The sequence below is a fragment of the Rana temporaria genome, chromosome 4 (genome assembly GCF_905171775.1).
Source record: "Rana temporaria chromosome 4, aRanTem1.1, whole genome shotgun sequence".
In the NCBI taxonomy this organism is placed as follows: domain Eukaryota; kingdom Metazoa; phylum Chordata; class Amphibia; order Anura; family Ranidae; genus Rana; species Rana temporaria.
Window position 1 is genome coordinate 403,135,650 of NC_053492.1, and position 25,951 is coordinate 403,161,600.

At 44.4% G+C, this 25,951-nt stretch overlaps 1 protein-coding gene across 1 annotated transcript; it reads left to right on the forward strand.

Annotated features, from left to right (window-relative positions):
- The first annotated feature begins 3,816 nt into the window (after positions 1-3,816).
- MDH1 (malate dehydrogenase 1) lies at positions 3,817-25,351 on the forward strand. The gene is made up of 9 exons (XM_040351221.1): positions 3,817-3,945; positions 11,994-12,092; positions 12,219-12,315; positions 17,888-18,063; positions 19,039-19,161; positions 19,546-19,722; positions 22,456-22,569; positions 23,487-23,576; positions 25,037-25,351. Exons 1-9 carry the CDS (start codon positions 3,943-3,945, stop codon positions 25,160-25,162), a joined length of 1,005 nt encoding a protein of 334 aa, XP_040207155.1. The 5' UTR covers positions 3,817-3,942; the 3' UTR covers positions 25,163-25,351.
- Positions 25,352-25,951: the final 600 nt, after the last annotated feature.

Here is a 25,951-nt window from a genome sequence, read left to right on the forward strand (position 1 = left end):
AGGAATCACTGTGACAGGTCCTCTTTATGGAAAGATGTGGGGTCAATAAGACCCCACATCTCTCCTCCAGGCTGGAAAGCATTAGATCGTGAAAAAAAATTCACTGATCTAATGCTTTCAGCCGCAATTGCGGCTGTGTTTACATTCCGGGTACCGGGCGTGACGTCACCAGTCTGGTCACCAGTCATCTCTATGGTTCTCCATGGAACGCCGGCCGATTCACTCTCCGGGCCCCCGATGGCACGGGAGAGCCCGGAGAAGCACCGGATGGTGGCGGGAGGAACCACCGCTTTGATCGTTCTTATGGTGCACAGAATCGCCGGCTGAAGACTGCAATATCTGAATGATGCCTGTGGCTGCAGGCATCATCCAGATATCACCGCGCAAAGTCGAGGACGTCCATGGACGTCCTAAGGTGAGCAAGTGGTTAAATGCCATGGCCTACCTCAGTATTGTTGCTGACCATGTCCATCCCTTTATGGCTACAGTGTACCCCTCTTCTGATGGCTCCTCCAGCAGGATAATGCACCATGTCACAAAGCTCAAATCATCCCAAACTGGTTTCTTGAACATGACAATGAGGTCCCTGTACTCCAATGGCCTCCACAGTCACCAGATCTCAATCCAATAGAGCACCTTTGGGATGTGGTGGAAAAGGAGATTTGCATCATGGATGTGCAGCCAACAAATCTGCAGCAGTTGTGTGATGCTATCATGTCACTATGGACCAAAATCTCTGAGGAACATTTCCAACACCTTGTTGAATCTATGCCAAGAAGAAGTAAGGCAGTTCCGGTACTAGTAAGGTGTACCTAATAAAGTGGCCGGTGAGTGTATACTCACCTTAAGGGCCAGTTCGCACCACATGCAGTCCAGTGCGTTTTTTTTCTGCATCAAAAACACATGGAAAGTACAGTAGGTTATATGGTTTTCAATGGCATAGTTCACACCAGTGCTTGAGGTTGCAGGTTCAGAAAAAAAGGTAGAGCATGCTGCATTTTTACTGCACTGGAACGCTGTAGAACGCACCGGAACACACAGGTCCTTATTTAAAGCGAAGGTCCCACTTAAAAAAAAATATTAAAAGCCAGCAGCTACAAATACAGCAGCTCTGGCTGCAGACGGGAACGTGGAGGTAGAGGTGGAGGCGAAGCTGGGTGCTCTGGCTGCAGAAGGGAATGTGGAGGTGGAGGTGGAGGCGAAGCTGGGTGCTCTGGCTGCAGAAGGGAATGTGGAGGTGGAGGTGGAGGCGGAGCCGGGTGCTCTGGCTGCAGATGGGACACAGAGGCGGAGCCCCCATCTTGCTTTAGCCACCAATGTAATAGGGGTTTACACTGACCACTAATGTAATAGAAGCAATTTGATTACCTTTGCAGAACATGCTGATGGTAGACTTAACCACTTAAGGACCGCCTAACGCCAATATACGTCGGCTCGCGACCCGGTCCGAAGCTCCGTGACCGCGCCCGCGGACCCGATCGCCGCCGGTGTCCCGCGATCGGGTCACAGGAGTTGAAGAGCTGAATGCCCCTTTATTTCCCCAGTGGGCAGCATTCAGAATAGGTGATGGTGAATATGACCTCAGGGAGGCATGATATACATATGAATACCACCCCTATTTACATATGAATGCTGTCGCTATTTACATATCAATGCCGGAATTTACATGTAAACACAGGGTCTGCTGGTGAGTCATCTGTACACAACAATAGGGCAGAGCTGGGCAGCAGTAGTAACAGAACTTCACACTGAAATATCAGGACACAGCATGGGACTAAAACATCAAGGGACAAGGGAATTTAAACTAGGGTAGTTTGCAGGTATGAGGCAGCTGCTTTGGCCCCACAACTACCACCCACCGCCATAAACTCTGCACCCCTCTCCTGTAAATACCACCCGCCGCCATACATTATGCACCCCTCTCCTGTAAATACCACCCACCGCCATACACCCCGCACCCCTCTCTTTTAAATACCACCCCCCGCAATACACTGTGCACCCCTCTCCTGTAAATACCACCCACCGCCATACACTGTGCACCCGTCTCCTGTAAATACCACCCACCACCATACACTCTGCACCCCGCTCCTGTAAATACCACCCACCGCTATACACTCTGCACCCCTCTCCTGTAAATACCACCCACCGCCATACACTCTGCACCCCTCTTCTGTACATACCACCCACCGCCATACACTCTGCACCCCTCTTCTGTACATACCACCCACCGTCATACACTCCGCACCCCTCTTCTGTACATACCACCCACTGCCATGCACTCCGCACCCCTCTCCTGTAAATACCACCCACTGCAATACACTCCACACCCCTCTCCTGTAAATACTACCCACGCCATACACTCCGCACCCCTCTCTTACACATACCACCCACTGCCATAACCCCGCACCCCTCTTCTACACATACCACCCACCACCATACACTCCACACTCCTCTCCTGTGCAAACCACCAACTGCCATACACTCCACATCCCTCTCCTATAGATACTACCCACCGCCATACACTCCACACTCCTCTCCTGTACATACTACCCACCGCCATGCACTCCACACTCCTCTCCTGTACATACTACCCACCGCCATACACTCCACACCCCTCTCCTGTACATACTACCCACCGCCATACACTCCACACTCCTCTCCTGTACATACTACCCACCGCCATACACTCCACGCTCCTCTCCTGTACATACTACTCACCGCCATACACTTTGCACCCCTCTTCCGCTTAATCCACTCCTCGCCACCTTACATGCCACATTTGGCATGTAAATTTTTTGGGGGGGGGGAGTGGGTGCTTCAGGAGGAGTGGGACTTCCTGTCCCACTTCCTCCTTCCGCCGAGGGGCTGGTAAGGCGAATATCTTAATCGCCTTACTGCAGCCCCTCCCTGTAGGCGATCGCCTGTCCAATCGGACGGCGCAGCCCCGCTCGCGCATGCGCAGTGACGCTCGCGTTGCTGGAACCGTGGAGCAGGTAAGTGTCTGTTTATTGAAAGCCAGCGGCTACACTTTTTGTAGCTGCTGACTTTTAATAAACATAAAAAAAGGCTGGAACTCCCCTTTAAGTTTTTTTTATCTTGAGAACAAAATGTGAGAAATAACATATATATCATGCAATCATTCCATAAACACATACCACATACACTGCATATATCATTTGAGGAAAATATGCTTATAAAATAGTTTACCATTTGCCAAAAAAAAAATGTCCCCAGATTTCATTTTAAAAATCTGGTCACCTTACTATACATGTGCGGGAGTTCATTAGATTCGGTATTTCTGTATATGTGACGTGATCTGTGATTGACAAGCAGGTAAGTAGCTTTATTACAGAACAAACAAAAAAACATGTCTCTTCTGCATTACAAATCCTGCCTGTCCTCCAGTTCTCATTATGCCCTTTATACACAGTAGGTTTGTGTCTATAGGCTAGACAGGCAGACATCTTCTCCCCAATCAGTGATCACACACATTTCTACACCATCAGCAGGAATGCAGTCATTTTATTTAAACGTTTTATTCCAGCTTTCATCTCCAGCCTACATCACTCTATATAAGGACGACCTCCACATTTCCCCCCCCAGTGTCTCCATTATATAACTACACCCCCACCACCTCCTCTCACATCTAATCACGCGATTTTGGCTGCGGCGGACGCTGACGCAAAGCACTGTGGTTAATGTAGTTCTATGAGACTTGGCTCATTATTGCGGGTTAGGCACGTCTCTGCTGAAAGAAACTACAGAACCGCGCACAGAAGGAGAAGGGGGTGTGTGTGATCACGTGTGTTCTCTCAGCTCCGTACGTCTACTAGAGGTGACCTGCACACACTCTTCACTGAAGCTTCACATAGGAGAGTCGCATCCCTCCTCCTCCTCTTCTTTGTACCGGCCTGTCTTCTGTCAGTCTACATAACGAACGCTATGGTTTGTATGGCTTCTTTTTACAGCTACCGCTCGTTGGTTTCCCGGTCAGCATGCTGTGTCCTCTATTCCTATACTGCTTGTGTGGAGGATATGGCTGGCAATGCGCCAATTTTATTCTTTTTTTTTTTTTCTATGTTCTTCTTTCCATGACACCAATACACCTGAGGCGCCCGGCACTCCTCTATACCTGTGTGGGCGGCAGTGTGCTCCCCCAGGTGGTGAGACTTGGCATTGTACCAAGAGGTGTCCCTGCACAGTGTGCAGCCTGCTCACACCTCTAGGGGTCTCAGTCTGCACTCCTCATACACCCCCACCCCCTCCCTCCTGTATATAACCCTCACTGTCCTCTATGCTCAGGGGTGTGATAGTAATGTATGTGTTCCCAGTCCTCGGTCCCTTAATTGTATCACCATGGACTCTATGGGAATAACTTGTTCATGTGTGCAGAACAAGTGCTCTCTTCTGGTTGTATCATTTTACATGCATGAGACAAACCATTTACCACAGATGGGGGTGCTTACAATAATTTGGCTTTTATTCCAAAAGTAGCAAAACTGTATCACCAGGTGAAAACAGAGGGTGGGGAAACAAATGCAGCCACCACATCCAATTAGTAATCTACAGTATGTTACAGTTCTGGTTTTAGGCTCCATGCACATTAGTGTTGTCCAGGAATAAGGATGAGCTCTGGCGTGTTCGCATAGAACGCGTGCCGAGCCCGCCAGGAAGTCGGCACCCGCGCTGCGCTAATCACAGCCAGGCAGACCTTGTCCGATGCTCGGCTGCAGAGATCGGGAAATGTCTGCCTGGCTGTGATTAGCGCAGCGCGGGTGCCGACTTCCTGGCGGGCTCGGCACGCGTTCTATGCGAACACGCCGGAGCTCATCCTTGTCCAGGAACACTCCTAAGGGCACATTTCCACTGCTGTAATGTCAGACATGGCATGTGATTTGCGCCACACTGCTGTGAATTTAGCCATACAGCTTGTATGGCTCAATTTGTATCGCATTGGGACCTAACTCGCACAGGACCCTTTTTTTTTTTTTTTTTTTTTTTGCCCACACCAGGATCAGATCGCATGGGTGTTTTATTATATTTCCTGCTAAAGCACGGCTGCAAAAAACTATTGGCAGCTTTAAAAAAAAAAAAAAATAGTGTGCATTGAGTCTAAAGCAGTACTAAAGTCAGGCTAGTAAGCTAAAAAAAAAATGGGTCCCCCCCCCCCAGCAGGTTTAGGTCATAATATGCTAACTTGTGTGCACTGAATATATTGGTACATTATGACACTTCTCTGCAAACTGGCTCCCCAGCTCTTCCAACTTCACCAGGTTCTTAATTTTTGGCCACTTATAATGGCCAGGCAACGGTGACGTCACTCCCGTTCATGTGCAAGGGTGTTGCATCACTGCAGCATGCAGAGCAAGCCATAAATATGGATCAGAACTGCGCATGTGTGGCTCGGATCATGTTTCTTGGGGGTAGGAAAGAGAAGAGAGATTTATGACTGAATTGACCTCTAGGGTCTCTTCTGTTATGTAAACGCTGCCTGTTTGTTATATTTTTTTTTTTTTTTCTCTTAAAATGTTTGTAAACCCTTTACAACACACTTTATGTTACAGGTAAGCCTAGATTAAGGAATTATTATTATTATTATTATTATTATTATTATTATTATTATCCAACAGTTTGCGCTACGCTTTACATCATGGAAGACATCTCCTGTGTCTGCATGTGCTGAAGTCATCGAACATTATTAATCATGTTGTCATGGGTTGAGTTCCACTTGTGGTTTAATTTTTTATTTATTTCCCCCTGTTTCCACCTGGTGATCTGGCCAGTAACACCCCCTGTATTAAGGTGCTCCCCACTCTGGCTGGAGTAATAGTACAAAGTAAATATTCTGATCTTTATTGAAGAATGTGTTTTTACACCTGTATTTGGGGTATAATGCGTAACAATATACCCCCCCCCCCCCCCAGGACACTCATTGTGACAGTGGGCGGTGGATCTTCTCCTCTCACCCACGGTCACAATTTGAAAATGGAGCAGCTGTGTGGGGCTCTGCCCAGACGCCTCCATTCAGAGATCTGTGAATCAATGAACTACTAGTACCATCTTCCACTGCAGCAGACGGCTTGAAGTTCTCAATGAGCTGCAAGGGAGCTAATGAGTGCTTTTGTAGTTTATTGATTCTTCCCGCTCTTCAGTAACTGTCTGTCCCTTCGGACACTTCGTCCCTTGGGAAGACAGCTATTTGGAACATGAGCTTGTATTTAAGGTGTAACGTGCAAATAAGTTCCAACATCTCCACATCAACCTGTGAGGCATCCCCTCCTGTAACAGAATGCTGGGGTTCTTCTCCCCCGCAGCCGCTGACCCATTTTAAATTGGTGCAGCTGTGTGGAGCTCTGCCCGCAAAGCTGTGTCATTCGGGGGGAGTCTGAATGAGCTACAACTGCCATCACGACAGACGGAATTTAAGGATCTCAATGGACTACAAGAGCACTGATCAGCGCCTCATACTCCATTGACACTTCCTGCAGGTCAGTAATGCCCTGTACACACGACCGGTTTTCCTATCAGAAAAAACTCAGATGGAATTCCGCTCAAGCTGTCTTGCATACACCTGGTCACATCAAATTCCGACAGTCAAGAACGCAGTGACGTACAACACTACGGCGAACTGAGAAAAATGTTCCATGCTTCTGAGCGTCACTTTGATTCTGAGTAGAAATATTTGCTAGCACACCATGGAACGACGTAAAAGGCATAACTGCACAGGGGTAAAGGCAGTGTGCACAGGAACCCGACATCTACTGATCGTACGTGCAATGCTCTGCAGGGTCATATGTTATAAAAAAAAAAAAAAATGCAGTTTTTTTTTTTTTTATTTACCCTCAAACTGTTTTATTTTTTTAATACAAAGATGTACTTTTGGTCTTTAAAAAACAAGTATTCTCAAAGTGCCACCATTTAAAAGTCTGTAACCCAGGACACTTGTCTATCAATAGGGAAGGCTAGATGCCCCATCAACTTTTTATTGCTGGCTCTGTCCCTGTTGGAGAATTTGCCTCACTTCCTGTCTGACGTTGTCACTAGGGTTGCACCGATGCTGATAGTAAGCATTTGCACTAGAAAGGGGAAAGATTAGTTTTACTATATCTGTAATGTGATTGGAGGATTTCTTAAAACTTCTATCGCTTTGGCTCACTGTTTGTCCAAAAAGTTTGCAGTTAGTGTGGAGCTGCAGCCTCACTAAGGTCCCTGGATTTTATATGGAGTTTTATGTTGGCGATAGGTGGGCAGTACTGAAGAATATCTAATATAATGCTAGAGGTTTGTTTGGAATGCATCACCTGGGACTGATGGCAGAATTGTAACATGTTTGCTTTTGATGGTTCTGGAATTCTAAAAGCTTTTGCATGTTGGCACTGGATATTAAATGGGTGAGAATGTACTTCAACTCGGGACTCTGAGGTCAAAGTACTGATCAACATGGTAGAGAGATATTTAAATGTACCATATATACTGATCGCCCAGAAAATGCAAATGGACTGATATTGTAAGATTACCAGTTTAATTAGAAATATTTTTTACTTTTTAGAACTGTGTAGTAAAACAGGGGTCTCCAAACTGTGGCCCATGGGCTGGATGTGGTCCTTTGCTTGCCTTTATCTAACCCTCGACACTATTCCTCTCGCTGAACCAATGATGTGGCACTATTCCTTTCACGAACATTAAATGTTGAGGCACTATTCCTTCAACTTGTACCAATGATATGGCATTGTAGGTCTCCTCATCACCTGTTAACAATTTTCTTTCGCTGGTGGGAGGAAGGTCCCTGTAGAAGCATTACAGCCAATAGTATTTGGAGTAAGGATACTCCCTTCATGTCGGCTCGGCCAGTTGTGCTAAATCGCCTCGTAAAAGTAAACATGAGATGTATGGGAGCTGCCATTGCTTGCATCCTGTTGAAAATCCTGCAGGTCTTGCTACTATGATTCACTACTAGTTTTCATTTTATGCTTAGTCACTGGCCAAGAACAAGTGTGCAGATCAGAAAAGTTGGAGAATAAAGTCCCTTACCTGCAAGCAGAAGGGGTGAGCATGGCAGCCAGGCAACTAACGTTTTCAGAAGTGGAGATCTCAAGTGGCAGCCTCCATGTTCACCTTCATGAAAGGTTTCCTTTGTCAGGTTCTGGTCTTCTCATCCTGACTGGATGTCTTGCACATTAAGGCTGCTTTCACACTGAGGCACTTTACAGGCGCTATCACACTTAAAATTGCGCCTGCAAAGCTCCTTGAAAGAGCCTCTTTCACTCCAATGTGAAAGCCTAAGGGCTTTCACACTGGAGCAGTGTGCTGGCAGGACGGTAAAGTCCTGCAAGCCGCACCTTTGCAGCAGTTTATACACTGCTCCTAAGGCTACTTTCACACCTAAGCCTCGGGGGCGTCGGCGGTAAAGCTTTACCATCTTTTTTTTGTGACGTTTTTCGGCCGCTAGTGGGGTTCCTTTAACCCCCACTAGCAGTCAAAGAAGGGTTAAAATCGCAGCTGGGTCGCTTTGCTGGCGGTTTGGCGCCGCTGCCCATTAATTTCAATGACTAAGGGCACTTTAGGAGTGGTGTATAGACAGCTCCTACAGCGCTGCAAAGATGAGGCTAGCAGGACTTTTACCATCCTGCTAGCGCACTGCTCCAGTGTGAGCCTTTGGACTTTCAAGGAGCTTTGCAGGCGCTATCAATGGGCAGCGCTGCCGAACCGCCGGCAAAGCAGCACTTTGTGGGCGGTTTTAACCCCTTTTTGGCCGCTTGCGGGGGTTAAAAGCACCTCAAATGACAGTAAAAGCGCTGCTAAAAATATCGTCTCTTTACCGCCAGCACTCCCACCGCCTCGGTGTAAAAACAGCCTAACATGTGTTGCATTAAGGCAGCCCAATAATTTGGTTGGACTACCTAAGGCAACATAACGTACCAAAAATAATGCATGCAGCTTTTTCCAGCAGTGGAGCGCGTAGTGTACTGCCTTGAATTATAATGTAATACAGGTGTATTGGGGTACTATTGAGAATGAATGGCAGTGCCCCAATGTGCATAACATGCATTTCAGTAATGTTTGCATTATTGCAGCACACGGGTGAGAACAGGCCCTTGCAGGTCGTACAAAGGAGTATACATTGCTTTTGCTGACTTTCAGGCTAGGTTCACACTGCTGCGAATTCTTTTGCGAATTTGAGCTGTTGCGGTTGTATACCCGCAACTTTTTTTTTTTTTGTTTTTTTTTTTTTTTTTTTTTTTTTTTTTTTCACCTGTAAGGCAAAAGCCATAATGAGCTAGTATGCACCGCATACTAGCTCATTATGAAATACTTGCCTTTAAAATGAGGTGTCGCCGAGCGTGTCTTCCGGGTATCGCCGCTCCGGCGCTGTGATTGGCTGGAGCGGCGATGTCGTCACTTCGGATTTCATTCCGGCAAGGTCTGTGGGCCCTTTAGCCGAGGATCCCCGTTGCGCCGATACAATCAGCGGCGCATTGCGAGGGGAATATCTCCTAAACCGTACAGGTTTAGGAGATATTCCTTATACCTACAGGTAAGCCTTATTATAGGCTTACCTGTAGGTAAAAGTGGTAGTAAAGACTTTACTACCACTTTAACATTGTTTTCCATTAGTGCTGTTCACATCAATGTCTTGCCAATATAAGCTTGGGGGGAGGGGGGGGGTCCTGTGCGAGTTTGATCCGTGTGCGATGCAAATTCAGCTCTATAGACTGGCATTCCCTGAAATCGCGTCTGCGAATCGCGACAACGCAGCCACTAAATCGCTGTAAAATTGCATTTTTTTTTTATTTATTTTTTTTTTAAACCGCAATTTTGAATTTGCAGCAGTGTGAACCTAGCCTCAGACTTATACTTTGGCTTCAATACCTTGGTCAATGACCTATAACAAGTGTGCAGCTCAAGAGTTTAGACTGGCTGATTCTTAGTATCTGTAACTCGTGTTTCCTGAAATTGTTCAGTGTAAGCAATCCAGAGAAATTAAGCAAATACAGTATTTTCAGCTGGAGGCAACAGTTGTCTTGGCTCACACATTCTCATTCTTTGTGTAGTTCCAAAATGATAGCATTTGACGTACTGTACATGTACAAGAGTTTTTTGTTACCCTTTAGAGTCCATATGGAGGAAGATTACTCGCTTAATGTTAAATAAGGGCATGTGCTTCTAAAGCATCTGTCTCCCAGGTACCGTGAAAAGACATTAGTGCAGAGCTTTGTGACCATATGTCAGAGGTTATGCCAGGAACTGGTGCTGCCAAGTGAGACGCGTTCTTCACTGCTGTACAGTAATGAGCCACACTCTTCACAAAGGCCTTGTGTGTGTGTGTGTGTGTGTGTGTGTGTGTGTGTGTGTGTATATTAGATGAGACAGGGCCTCATAGTGACAAATGGAGACAAAGTGGCTGTAAATGGAATTGTCGCAGACATTTTATATTGTGTGTTGGTAACACGGGCCATGAAACAAATCTAACTGAAGACTGGAAATTCTGGAATGAAGTTTCATATCTCGCCCATCCTGGCAGCCAGACCTCAGTTATGGAATGAGGGAGCGACTTCTTTATAAGCAGGCTGTATAGTTCATGGAATCCCCCTTCTTTTTTTTTTTTTTTTTTTTTTTTTTTTTTTAATATAGGCAAACTGTTGGAATGGTGTCCCAGGTCACGATTCTGTTGTCATTGGACAGATTTGTTTCCTGGATGTTGAATCCTATATATTTTAAGCCAAGTGAATGTGACCCATTTTAACCACTTCCTTACTGGGCACTTAAACCCCCTTCCTGCCCAGAGGACTTTTTGCGATTCGGCACTGCGTCACTTTAACTGACAATTGCGCGGTCGTGCGACGTGGCTCCCAAACAAAATTGACGTCCTTTTTTCCCCCCACAAATGGAGCTTTCTTTTGGTGGTATTTGATCACCTCTGCGGTTTTTATTTTTTGCGCTATAAACAAAAATAGAGCGACAATTTTGAAAAAAAAAAAAAAATGTTTTACTTGTTGCTATAATAAATGGCTCAATTTTTTTTAAAAAAAAACATTTTTTTATCCTCAGTCTAGGCCGATACGTATTCTACATATTTTTAGTAAAAAAAAAAAAAAAAATCGCAATAAGCGACTGGTTTGCGCAAAAGTTATAGCGCCTACAAAATAAGGGACAGAATTATTATTTTTTTTATTTTTTTACTAGTAATGGCGGCGATCTGCGATTTATTTATTTTTTTTTTTATTTTTTTTTTACTGCTACGTTATTGCGGACACATCGGACACTTGACACATTTTTTGGCGCCATTCACATTTATACTGCAATCGGTGCTATAAATATGCATTAATTACTGTATAAATGTGACTGGCAGGGAAGGGGTTAACATTTGGGGGTGAGGAAGGGGTTAAATGTGTACCCTAATTAGTGTTCTAACTGTGGGGGAAGGGGGGTGACTGGGTGGGGGTGACCGATCTGTGTCTCTATGTACAAGAGACACAGATCCGTCTCCTCTCTCCCTGACAGCACCGCTGTCTGCGAGAGCCGGGAATGAGATGATCTCATATGTAAACATATGAGATCATCTCTCATTGGCCGCACAGATCGCCTAGGAAACGGCCGCTCCGATTGGCCGTTCACGGCGATCTGTGACTGGCTGTGTCCAAGGGACACGGCCAGCACAGCAGTTCCCCGCTGCGCGCTCGGAACGAGCAAAGGGGCGGACGTCAATTGACGGCGTCTCAGAGATTTAGAACCACCCCACGGCCGTCGGGAAGTGGTTAAAAAGGCTGTGCAAGTGACTACCAAAGCAAGGGGGCACCACTTCACCTACCACTAACTGTCTGTATTTTATTGCGTTGGCTCATTTGTAACGGTTCCTTGTCATCTCCATGGGGAGAGTGCTGGATTCTGCATTAGAAGCTAGGAGATTGTGTATAGGAAATGTGGCATACTGCTACAAGGAATATTTTGCTGTTGAATATATAGTGCTTACTTTTTTTTTTTTTTCCACCCAGGCTAAGGCTACAAGAGTTCTGGTAACTGGAGCTGCTGGTCAGATAGCCTACTCTCTGCTGTATGGAATTGCTAAAGGTGATGTCTTCGGCAAAGACCAGGTAAGTGTGTTCTGTTGAAACATGGTTCATTTTAAAGTTAATTATCCATTGCTGTTTTAAGTGGTGTAGCAAAAACTAGAAGTTGGCATCTAATGTAAAATATGCTGTGTATGGGTTTTATTGCAGCCATTGGAGCTTGTTCTCCTGGATATCACACCTATGATGGGAGTATTGGGAGGAGTTGTAATGGAGCTCCAGGACTGCGCTCTGCCTCTGCTAAAAGGTAACCTAAATTGTTCTGTGCATTTTTTTTCTTTATGTCTTTATTCATTATTTATTTATTTTTTTCTCCATCTGTCCACTGCCAGCTCTAAGGCCCTTTCACACTGGGGTGGTTTGCAGGCGCTATTGCGCTAAATGGAGCCTGCAAACCGATCTGAAACTGCGCCTTTTTTTTTTCCAATGTGAAAGCCCGAGGGCTTTCACATTGGAACGGTGCGCTAGCAGGACCACTCCAAAAGTCCTGCTGGCCGCATCTTTGGAGCAGTGCGTTTACCGCTCCTCCACCGCTTCTTCCCATTGAAAGCAATGGGAAACCGTGGCTATACCGCTGGCAATGCACCTCTGCAGAGGTGCATTGCTGCCGGTATTGACCCTTTTTCAGCCGCTAGCGGGCCAAATACGCTGCAATTCCGACGGTAAAGCGCCGCTAAAAATAGGTGCTATACTGCCACCGTACCTCCCTGCCCCAGTGTGAAAGGGGCCTAAGGCTGAGAACTGAGTGATCAGTCATCGGTGCTCTGCCATGTATCGCCCTTGCTGGAGCACTGGGCTGTGGATGGGGTGGGAGGGGCTGGCTGAGCCAGGTGCTGGTCCAAGATTTTGGGCCTATCCAAAAGGATATGGCCACGATCTTTCCCCAGCCAGGACCAGCTCTGTGCCTGCTTTCGGCTGAAAAAGGGCTTTTTTTTTTTTTTTTTTTTTTATAACCACTTGAGTCCCTCGTGACAATTTTAAAATGGTAGTGAAAAGCTGCAACAAGTTTTCAGCCATTGACTGACGAAAGGGCTCAGAAACGAGTACATTCTATGTCCCCACCAAGTGACTAAGGACATAATTGCGCTACATTCGCGCAAGCGGTTTGCCCTGTTACAAATGAGTGACTGTGTCAGAATTCTGCTGGTTTTTCTGTTTGTGGCTGTTGACACTTTGTGCACTTTTGCATGTCGGTATATAAGGCCAATAAAAATTATACTGCTCAAATGTCCCAATATTATTCCTTCTGGCCATAATGTTTGTGCTGGTTGGGTTGAACTTGTAGGGACATATATTAGAATTGGTAATATGGGAGCTGCACTGCTTGTAGGTCATTAAAGTTGCAAGTCTTCAGTGTTGAAATCCCATCTTTACTAGCTAATCGCTAACTTGGGCTGCATTCACACCTGAGCGTAGCGTTTTGTGAAAAAAAATTTACCGCAATTTGCCACGAATTTGGACAGGTCTAGGGTCACCAATGTTAAAAGCAAACGCCCAAATCTGCCAAAAAAAGTCCCAGAACTTGTTTGAGCTACAGGCGTTTTTGAACTTCTGGCTTCAGGCGTTTTGTAGTGGAGATGTGGACCATCTCCATAGAGAATACTAGATTTTTTTTTTTTTTTTTTTTTGATTTTTTTTTTTTTTTCTCCTCCAGCGTTTTGTAGCTTCAAGCTACAAAACGCTCAGGTGTAAATATCAACTCCCACTAGCTGATATTCACATGCTTGCATTATTAGGTAATGTAGGATGGTTAACATGGAGCTCCAGGAAATGGAAGCTTTTTTTTTTCTTTTGATTGCTCCAGCTAAGCTTCTAATGCTGGATATACTACATCCAGATGGGATGCTTTTAAGGTGGTTTTTTTTTTTTTTTTTTTTTAGTATTCAGGATTTATATACTGCCAACAGCTTGCGCAGCACTTTATAATGTTGGGGCAAACAGTACAGATACAAGTCTCTACAGGAGGCATCTGAGGGCCCTGCTCCTTGGAGCTTACAATTGTACTACAGCTTTGATCTTTTGGTTCTGGTCATGCACGGTGTCTCCCATAACACTCCTTACCACATGTTTATGAAACATCTCCTTCTGTTCTCAGAATTAATTGGACACGAGGAGGTCCTTTTTCTTCATCTGCCCCCTCCTCTCCCTTGTCCAGTCACAGAACATGTTTTGTATTCTTCAAATAGAATACAAGATGTTTTATGGAATTTGAGGAATAAAAAATTTTATAGCAGCCATCCAGATCTAATATGTCCAGAATTAGAGGTAACTTAGCTGGACGAATCAAAAGTGATACAAAAAAATATATATATATATATATAATTACAAGCATATCATACTTGCCTCCACTGTGCAGTTCGTTTGGTTCATCATTCGGTGTCCATGGCTTCCAAATGCAGGACTTGCCCCGGCGGTATGGTGACGCGGTCCATTGATTTCACTGGGCAGGAGCGGTGAGTTCACTGCTCCAAAGAAGCTGCTCCCTTGGGGCTTTCACACTGGAGTAAATGTAGTGGCTGTTTTGCAGGCGCTATTTTTAACGCTGTAGCACCTGCAAAATGCCCACAGTGTGAAAGGGGTCTAAAACTGCTAAAATGGTTTTTTTGAAGATTTTTTGCTGTCGGTCATTGTAAACCTGTAGCACCTTCATGCTTTTGTTGGACCATTTACTCTTTAGGATGAGTCCTCCTAACAAGGCCTATGTACGGTTGACGCTCATGCACAGATTTGGTTTGCAATACACTTCATATCTTTGCATACAAATCTGACCATCAAGAGTATAGGATTGATTTACTAAAGGCGAGTAGTCTGTGCATTGCAGGTGCAGTTACTCTAGATCTGAGGGGAGCATGCAATAATGCTTGTACATGATTGGATGATAGACATCAGAGCAGTCCCTGCATACAGCTGTCAAACTGGGGGGGGGGGGGGGAGGGGTGTGATCAACTTCCTTGTTCTGTAAATGAGGTCAGTTTAACCACTCAAGACATTTTCTGATGCCCGATGATTGCAAGTTAAAAAAAAATGTACACAATATTTGCATTACTGTTTATGGACTCGCATTTCACTCAAATATGCACTTAAAGGAGTTGTAAAGGAAATTTTTTTTTTTTTTTTTTTTTTGCCTAAAATTGTCTGCAAGGTAGACAGAATAGTGTAATGATTCTGTTAAAAAAAAAACGAGTAAATGCCTATTAAATTCCTTCATCTATATCGCCTCCGGCATTCTACTTTCTGTTCTCTCATTCACTTCCTGGTTTGCATTGCTCGTTCATGTAAGAACTACATTTCCCAGTATGAATTGCGGCACGCCCAGTAATTCACACCTCATTGAAGTCTCTAACACGTAGAGAGTGTCCTGCCACACAGATGTAGTTCCCAGGAGGGGGTGAGCACGTTACTGACCATCGCAGTAAAGCCTCCCTTCACGGTGGTCAGTAAAATCAGACAAGCAGGAAGTGAACAGAACAGAGAAGAAATAGAGCAACTTCTGAGCAAAAACAAACAATGAGGAAGTGAAAAGAGGAATGTCTGCAGGTAAAGGATGCTTATTATGAAAAAAAATTTCCTTTGCAACCCCCTTTAGCATATACTAACACAATAAGTTATAAGATTCAAAATTGCTTGCACCTGTGAAATGGCAAAAATATAGTACTCTATATTGTTCAAATGCAATGCTTTGGCCCTTTTTTGTAGGGTGTTTTTACACTCCTGGTGGCTGCAGCCTCCAGGAGTGTGTGTATACCTGGTAAGCTGACTGTCAAATGGAAGCAAGATTTGCCCACCATGTATCCCGGGGGGGGGGGTTTACTAAAACTGTGTAAAAGTGCAAAATCTGGTGCAGGTCTACGTGGGAATCAATGGGCTTCCAGATGTTGTGAGTCTTTGACAAAAAAAGCTTAAAGTGGAGGTTCACCCTATAAAAAATTTCTAACACTGCATCCAGCCCAGTTGTGCATATAAAATAACACTGATTTTTTTTTTTCCGTAGATAGCATGTAGCCGTGGAATTCACCGCGGCTTCCGGGTAGGTTATCCCGCGGGAGTGGGCGTTCCTAAAGACATGCCAATTGATTGACATGCTAAACGACGGCGCACGCACACAGCGCTTCACGACTTCCCGAAGGAAGCTCGGCTCTATTCGGCGCCTGCGGGAATAGAGCCGACCCGAGCTTCCTTCGGGAAGTCGTGACGCGCTGTGTGCGCCGTAGTTTAGCATGTCAATCAACTGGCATGTCTTTAGGAACGCCCACTCCCGCGGGATAACCTACCCGGAAGCCGGAGTGAATTCCACGGCTACACGCTATCTACAAAAAAAAGAAGTCAGTGTTATTTTGCACAACTGGGCTGGATGCCGTGTTAGAATTTTTTTTTATAGGGTGAACCTCAACTTTAAGTTAGAAGCTGGCTACCATGCACAGCTGCACCAGATTTTGCACTCCAGTTTTAGTAAATGAACCCCAAAGTGTCCCAAGTATAAATACTTATCAGTCTCCCATGGTGGTTGTTGTGGTGGATTAGAATAGGCCTGATCTGCATCTCCAACCAGCAGCCACCATGGGGGGACTGATAAGAATTTATACATGTGCACCCCAGAAAGATGTGGGTGAAGGGAGGGGGGGGGGCAGTATTCTGCTCAAATTGTCTATTAAAACTAGTTTCCTAGTTGCAGCCTCATGGCAGGCTTGATAACCTAGTTGGGGAATGATTAGTAGCTTGGCAGGAGATACCGAAAAGACACTGTTCACACTTGGCAGCATCCGTATATAGTATTACGTAGCAGACCGCTCCAGCAAGATACCACCACTTTACAACCTGGGCACATGAGCACCATAATGGTGACCTAGGCAATTGTTGGTTAGACCCTATTAAATCTTAGAGCTGTTGGACAACCTAATGGTGGCCATACACTCTTCAATTTTCTATTATCTGATCGATTTATGATTCGATTGACATGGCAAACAGTCAAATTGACTTTGTTTTCCATCGATTGTAGATTGATCAGGTTTGATCAAACTTGATCCACCAGGGTGTGATTATTCCTTATAAGACAACCAAGCTTCTAAGGATATATGTACTGTTCATAAAAATGGTTGCTATTGCTGACAGGTACATACCAGGTAAGCTGTGTGTGTTTCGTGTTTATTTCGTGTAATGGTGCTTATCTGGAGGGTAAAGGTTAGTTCTGAACTCTGCCTTAAAAACGGCATGACCATTTTCGTAATTTTATTACACGGTTTTCAAGTTTATTGTGAAATTCTGTATAGTACAGTTTTATGATTCTATGGGTCATAGGTTGAATTGTGTCGTTGCGCTAGAACGCATGCAAGGTTACATTTCCATATTACAACTTGTTCGTTCACATTAGAGGCCCCCCCCCCCCCCCTTCTTTAAAGATCAACTCCTGGCAAGAAAGTATATGCAATGGAGCTGTGCCTGCACCGCATGGGTTAACTATCTTTGTCTAGGGATGAGGAGAGTTGATCCTCACTCGATTCTTTGTTTGACCAGAAAACTACAGTCCAGCACAAGACTAGTCTGGAAGCCCCATGCTCCGGTGGGGCTACCAGACTAGTCTCCTGCTGGGAGAATCGGAAGGTTGAGGTAATTTGGAAAATGCAAAGCATTATCTGAATGGCACCTGCGCCAAGCGCCCGACCTGAAGGTCACTGGAGTAGCATGGTCTACTAGTGATTTCTGTGTGACTATGTATAAAATACAAATTAATGTTTAAGGCACAGTTGTCAAACATAGCGGAGCGTAGATGAGAGCTGCACTTGATATATTCTCTGCTGTTGATCGGTGTGTTATTTGTGCAGATGTCATAGCTACAGACAAGGAGGAAGAGGCCTTCAAAGACCTGGATGTTGCTGTCCTGGTGGGCTCCATGCCAAGGAGGGAAGGGATGGAAAGGAAAGACCTGCTGAAGGCCAATGTGAAGATCTTTAAATCCCAAGGTGCTGCTCTTGACAAGTACGCCAAGAAGTCTGTGAAGGTGATTCTTTCTAAAGAGAAGTCTTTCTATTTGCAAGCTTGCAATGGCTAATGAAGTCTGACAGTTTGGCTTATTTGGTATAGAGGATTGAGGGGCTCAATTTAACGCTTTATTTTTTATTTTTATTTTTTTGAGCAAGCAATGTTCTGTTTTGGGGGATCCTGTCACAGGTATTGAATAGGAGCAGGATATAAGTCCTGTCCACCCTATCGGTGTATGGATCTATAATTTTTTTTTTTTTTTTTTTTTTTTGGCTTTCCAGTGGTGACAGGTCCAGACTCCAGTCACTGACAGGCTTCAAACAGTCTATGGCCGGCTTTACTTGGTTTCCTGTGCAAAAAAAACTCCTGGCCCCTCGCTGTGCTCCATGGGTTCCCACTTTACGATTTTCTGCCCAAAATTGGTGCAGGTCACTTTCTTTTTGTTGTGGTGCATTGGCAGCTTGCTTGTTGCTTCAAACTTAAAGGGTCACTAAAGGAATTTTTATTTTATTTTTGCTAATTGGCTTCCTTTACCTTACTGCAGTCCTGGTTTCATGTCCTCATTGTTTGTTTTTGCTCCGATGTTGCTGTAATTCTGCTCTGTTCTGGACACTTCCTGGTTGTCTGTTTCCTTTGGACCACAGTACTGGGAGCTTCTAGTTTAATTTTCAAACCCTCACTTCTCTATGGTTCTATACAGCACAGAGGCAGCATAACATGCAAAACTGAAACTAAAGGTACATTATATACGTTTTATTTTTTTTAGGAATCAGTTAACTATTATGTCTCTATACCCTGTAAACAGTCATTTGAGCAAAACAAATGTTTTCCTTTAAGCAGTGTACAAAATGCACCACAGTGCAGTTAATATACCTGAATAGGTACTAATTTTTGTTTTAACCTCAATATTGTCATTTTTAGAACTGAATAAGTCAGGTGTTTCTATGGTGTTCAGAATGTCACTACAAAATTCTTTTTTTTTTTTTTTTTTAAGGTGATTGTGGTGGGCAATCCTGCAAACACCAACTGCCTGACTGCCATGAAGTCTGCTCCATCTATCCCTAAAGAGAACTTCAGCTGCTTGACTCGTCTAGATCACAACCGGGCCAAAGCTCAGGTGAGCTTGGGGGGGGGGGGGGGGGGGTCAGTCTTGTAAGGCTATTTTCTAGAGATGGTTGTACTATGGCAGACAGTCCTGCACATGTCTGTTACTAATGGATTATATTTTATTTTTATATATATATATATATATATATATATATATATATATATATATATATATATATATATATATATATATATATATATATATATATATATATAAAAATAAATCTCCCAGTGGGAGGTAGTTTAGACTCCAAAGACCACTGTGTCAGTCTCTGGATGTGGCAGCACAAGACAACAAAAAATAATACAGATAAAACATAATGGATCTATGCACTGTTAACAATAAGCCCTTTAGGAGATGAATTGTCATACACTTTTTTTTTTTTTCTCCCAGATTGCAAATCGCTTGAAGGTAGCAAATGATGATGTTAAGAATGTGATCATCTGGGGTAATCACTCCTCTACCCAGTACCCTGATTCTAGCCATGCTGTTGTCCATCTCCAAGGAAAGGATGTGCCAGTGTGTGATGCAGTGAAGGACGACGCCTGGCTCAAAGGGGAATTCATCTCAGTAAGCATAAGGAATAATACACAAAGATCCCTCTAGTGGGTATTTTTGTCTTGTTAAATCTCTTTAAGGAGAGGGAAATTGCCTAATACAATCTTAAAAGTGGTAATAAACTCCCTTGATTTTTACCTACAGGCAAGCTTATAATAAAGCTTTCCTCTAGATAAAATGAATATCTCCTAAACCTGTTGGTCAACCTCTACTGCTCGCTAGACATCACAGGTGCATGTGCTGTGAAAGAACAGCATACCTGGGCTGTGTATCGTAGCAGAGGCTCGTGCACAAGAGTGACATTATTGCTACTCGGCCATTTAAGCGGCCGCAGCTGGTGAATCCAGAAGGAAGACTGGGTGAAGATGCGGTAAGTCTTTCATAATGTGCTAGTATGCAGTACAAGTGAGCTGATTACCACTCTGTCCATTGAGAACAAATTCTTCTGCCATGGGAACAGTTTTAACTTGTAGTTCATTCACAGATCCCTGTCAATGAATGACTTGGCTGACCTGCACTCTGGGGGGGGTGTTTAGGAACATGTTGTTTACTCGCTAAATGCAGGCATAACATGTTACAAAGGTGAACCTGTGGCTACACTATGCACATTAAAGTATTGAGTTTAATATACATATACTCTAAGGTCACAGGTCAACTTTAGGTGAAGATCCCATTACACAAATGTCATTCATCTTAAATATGCTTCTGTATTTACAGTGGTAAGGTCTAGGCAAGTGTTTGCACCTATAGTAAGAGGAATAAATGGCGCAACCCCCAATAAAATAAATGGTGAAAGCAACACTCAAAAAATGAATGTGACAAAAAAAAAAAAAATGAATCCGTGTATCTGTTGCAAAGAGTTATCAAGATCTAAATAAACATGGAGTCCATTAGTTGTGAAAAAAGACGCTGGATCGTCGTTCACACAATGTAGCAGAATCTTCCACACAATAATGAAGCTTCAATATGATAAGTAAAAATCTGGGCTAGATGGCCCCTTACCAGAGCAGATGGATCCCTGTAACAAGGAATCATAAAGGCGTAAGGTATCTTTGAACCGGAGAGGTGCAGGGGAAGAAGATCCGTCTTCACAGGTTCCAGGGAACACTCGCTCCGCTCATTTACAGCTCTCCCGGAGATGACATGGTCAGCAAACGCAATTAAAGGAAAAAGAGGACTTCATAGCGCAGCAAAATTAAAAAAGTTCATGAGAACCTCTTTATTTAAAAAAGTTGTAGTGGACATCAAAGTTTGGCAACCACATTTTCATGAATTCAACAATAAAAAGAGTCCAATATCCATATAAGACGTATCTCTTAGCATATCAGCATTTACTGAATACTGCAAAGAGATACGTCTTATATGGATATTGGACTCTCCTTTTTTTATTGTTGAATTCATGAAAATGTGGTTGCCAAACTTTGATGTCCACTACAACTTTTTTTAAATAAAGAGGTTCTCATGAACTTTTTTAAATTTGCTGCGCTATGAAGTCCTCTTTTTCCTTTAATTGCATTTGCTGATCATGTCATCTCCGGGAGAGCTGTAAATGAGCGGAGCGAGTGTTCCCTGGAACCTGTGAAGACGGATCCTCTTCCCATGCACCTCTCCGGTTCAAAGATACCTTACCTTATGCCTTTATGATCCCTTGTTACAGGGATCCATCTGCTCTGGTAAGGGGCCATATAGCCCAGATTTGGACTTATGTTGCCGCATATTGAAGCTTCATTATTGTGTGGAAGATTCTGCTACATTGTGTGAACGACGATCCAGCTTCTTTTTTCACAACTAATGGACTCCATGTTTATTTAGATCTTAACTCTTTGCAGCAGATACACTGATTCTTTTTTTTTTTTTGTCCATTTTTTGTGTTGTGAGTGTTGCTTTCACCATTTATTTATTTTATTGGGGGTTGCGCTATTTATTCCTCTTTTACTATTTCTGATCATTGCTGCCTATTCCAGCAGTTTTTATCAATTGCAGCACCTATTCAGAATTTTTTCTGTCCCAATATGATTGTATTTTTCACTTGTCCATTTAGCAATACTGCGGTTAATTAGCAGGTGTTGTCCTGCTTAGTTGTGCAATTAACCCTTTGCTTATCACTTCTAGTCTGTGTTTAAAATTTCACATACTTTCAGGGAAGCGCAAATTTACCACTGCTTTACACAAGTGTTTGCACCTATATAAATAGCTGAAAGGAACTCTATTAAGAGGTGGGAAATATGCTTGAAGTAGCTATTAAATATTACTGTGTGCAGGGAAAACCTTCAGGACCAGCTCATACCAGAATTGCACAGGAACGCAGTCCATGTGGCAGTGGCTGCAAGCTGCACCGGAAAGCACACAAAATGTGGGAAAAATGTGCTGCACCATATCACATGTAATCTGGTGCCTAGAAACACTCTGCATTGTGGTGCCATTACAGTATATTGGCACTTATAGCAGATCGCTGGCAGTGCGGTTTTTAAATGTGGTGGGTGAAACCTGCTCCAAATGTGCCTATCCTGCACCATGTTCTGATATGGACTGGCTCTAAAATTAGATGGGAATGTTAATTACATTTGTGATTTCACCTCTAATGGCCCATGTTCTGACCTAGGAAGAGCACGAATCCAAACGGCCTAGCAGGGTAAATTTAGCACACTGCTGGTAAAGTACAGGGTGCCAATTTACACTTTTTTTTTAATGAGCTTTTATTTTAATTCCAGTTCTAATGAGTTATTGTTTGTCCATCTTTCCTAGACTGTTCAGCAGCGCGGCGCTGCTGTTATTGCCGCGAGGAAGTTATCCAGCGCTATGTCGGCTGCCAAAGCCATTTGTGATCATATTCACGACATTTGGTTTGGAACCCCAGAGGTAAATGTTTGTTTTTACACTTCTAGACTTTAATATGACCATTTTGTTTAGGGGGGGCTTTAACATCTTCCATTTCCTACTACAAAATAAATGCAACTAAATCTAACATATTTGCAATAGCTATAGATGATGACCTCAAACAAATTGTTCACACGATCTCAAATATGTATTCTAACCAGCTTACACGTGTGTGATCAACTGCATAGTCATACAATTTGTTTTTATTTTTTTCAACAAGGTAACACTGCTGAAGTACACAGTATTTGGTATTTTCCCCCTCTGTGTAGAAAATCTGTATCTGTCACAGTGGTCTTGCCAGCACTTAAAAGCCCAACTCTGGGAACATTTTAAAATTGAGTCTGTGCCTGCACTGCAAGGGTTAAAGGTCAATTTCACCTCTTCCTGTCAAGGTGCTCCAGTTTTTTCAAACACTGCTTTAAAGCCCCTACAAATCATCAGTTTTTAGCATTGGCCATGAGTAATTCCTTTCCCTTTACAATGCGTTGCCCCCACGTGTGTTTCTCTTGACACTTTAGAAGGCTACTGGACCCTGTAATGTTTCACCTGCCAATCACTGAAGCTATTTGAGTGCAGGTCAAAATCTGTTGGCCTCTTGGCTACAGTGGCTGGGGAAAATGACGGGTAAACCCAGAAGCTCCCATCTTCCCAGGCCTGCAGGTGGAAGAGTTTATTCTTGGAAACATGATGGGATAGAGGGCAATATAACGTACTGCTGCCAACAAATAACATGTATTGATGGCAGTGAAGGGGGAATTTTTTTTTATTCCCCCCCCCCCCCCCCCCCCCCCCCCCCTCTAAAGGCAGTAGTTTACTAAAGTCCAATTACAGGATGAATTCTAAATTTCCAATCTTGAAATAAACCACGTTTGGTTAACTTTTTTTTTCCCCCCATACAGGGGCAATATGTGTCAATGGGTGTGGTTTCAGATGGCAACTCCTATGGTGTTCCTGACGAGCTCCTGTACTCATTCCCTGTTGTAATTAAGGTAAGCAGCATTTCTTGAAAAAACGTACTGTCATAGCTGATCCTTGGCTGGTATGGTGGTTGTATAAATGCAATAACCTGAGTTGGCCCAAGGTGAAAAATATAAAGGGGGAGGGTTTAGCAATTGATTACTTGGGGGGGGGGGGGGGGGGGGGAAACACTTTGCAGACTGTAATGGTCTATGCCAAACCTGTAGTGCAGGGGTCCTCAAACTACGGCCCGCGGGCCACATGCGGCCCGCGGAGGACTTTAAACCGGCCCGCCCGTCCCTGACAGGCAATGCCGGCCGGTTACACCGCAATCCAGCTGTGTCACGGAGATCTCCGTGACACAGCGCCGTTAACAGTTCAGGCGCGCTGTGATAAATGTCCCGCCCTCCCCTAGAAGACTAGCTTGTGTGATAGAGCCAGTGTGCTGTCTGTCACAAAAGCTTGTCTAGGAGGGCGGGACATTTATCAGCGCGCCAGAACTGTTACAGTGGGGAGCATACAGCCGGACCGACCATGACACGGCACAGTAAGGAGGCTTACAATGGGGGGGGGGGGGGCTGGCTTGTGATGGATGATGAGCTGGTGGTGGTTGAGGGATGGGGAGCTGGTGGTGGTTGAGGGATGGGGAGCTGGTGGTGGTTGATGGATGAGGGATGGGGAGCTGGTGGTGGTTGATGGATGAGGGATGGGGAGTTGGTGGTGGTTGATGGATGAGGAGCTGGTGGTGGTTCAGGGATGATGATGATTGATGATGATGATGAGGGAGCTGGTGGTGAGGGATGATGGGGAGCTGGTGGTGGTGAGGGATGATGGGGAGCTGGTGGTGGTGAGGGATGATGAGAGATAATGGGGAGCTGGTGGTGGTGAGGGATGATGGGGAGCTGGTGGTGGTGAGGGATGATGATAGATGATGAGGGATGGATGATGAGGGATGATGATGATGATGATGATGATGATGATGATTGCAATGTTCTTGATCGGCTTGCAATTAATGATTGTGAGGGGGGGGTTGCAATGAGGGGCTTACAATGATGATGGCGAGGGGGACTTGCAATGAGGGGGTGATGGTGAGGTGGGGGGCTTGCAATGATCATGATCGGTTTGCAATTAATGATTGTGAAGGGGGGGGCTTGGGGCTTATAATGATGAAGGGGGAGGGTTGCAATGATCGTGAGTGGCTTGCAATGGTGAGGGGGGGGCTTGAAATGATGGCTTGAAATTAATTTTTATAGTCCGGCCCTCTAACGGTCTGAGGGACAGTGAACCAGCCCCCTGTTAAAGTTTGAGGACCCCTGCTGTAGTGTAACGGCAGCTTGGGCAAATATTTTCGGTTCATCTAGTTATTGAGGTCCCAATGCTAGCAAATGATTTGCTGACATGGTGTCCATTTCCTATACAGTCTGCATTCACTTCCACTTTAATGTATCCCAAGAACTTTTTGAAAATAATTGCTTATTCATATCTCCAACAGGATAAATGCTGGAAGATAGCCGAAGGCCTGAAAATTAATGACTTCTCTCGTGAAAAGATGGATCTAACAACCAAAGAACTTAAAGAGGAGAAGGAAACTGCTTTTGAGTTTCTTTCAATTGCATGACTAGAAACTGGTCCACAAATGCACTTAACCAATGAAAACGTTAAAAGTAGTCTTTAAGTTTTAGGATCAAGTGCTATTTATGTCTAAAATGGTCAAGTCTAGCAAAATCCACTTGCATTTGAGTTTTGTACCTGTGACGGGGTTCAAGTCATTCCTGGTGGTAGTGAAAAATAAAACCCTTGACACCAATTTGTGTGGCTGTTCTTGTGCAACAATACAGAATGTAATTCTAAACCTTAAAGGCCAACTGCACAAAACATGGTAGCCCAAGATGAGACTGATCTCACACTAGATGAAAAATGTTGTCTCAAAGGGGTTGTAAACCCTTGTGGGTTTGTTTTTTTTTTTTCTACAGTATAACATACGTCAAATGTTTCCTCCACTGCAATTTATTTTGCAGAGTGCCCCTGATCTGCCGCTTCTGGGGTCCCCTGGTGGGGCCCACCACATCAAATGCCCATGCTGGAGAAGGCTCTCCTAAGGTGGATACCTGAGCGGGCCCGCTCCCAAATCCTGCTGTTGTGTCCATTCACACAGAATGCAAGACTCGCCCCTGCCCCCACAGCGCCTGCATCATTTGATTGACGGCAGCGGGAGCCAATGGCTGCGCTGCTATCAATCAGGACACGAGACACCAGCTAGAGCGATAGTTTCTGGACGCAGAAAGATCGTGCTCTGTTGGTGAGTAAAACTGGGGGGGGGGGGGGCTGTGGCACCACAGAAGCATTTTCACCTTAATGCATATCACCATGTAACAAGCAGCTGTGCACTTCATGCTGTTCAGTGAGG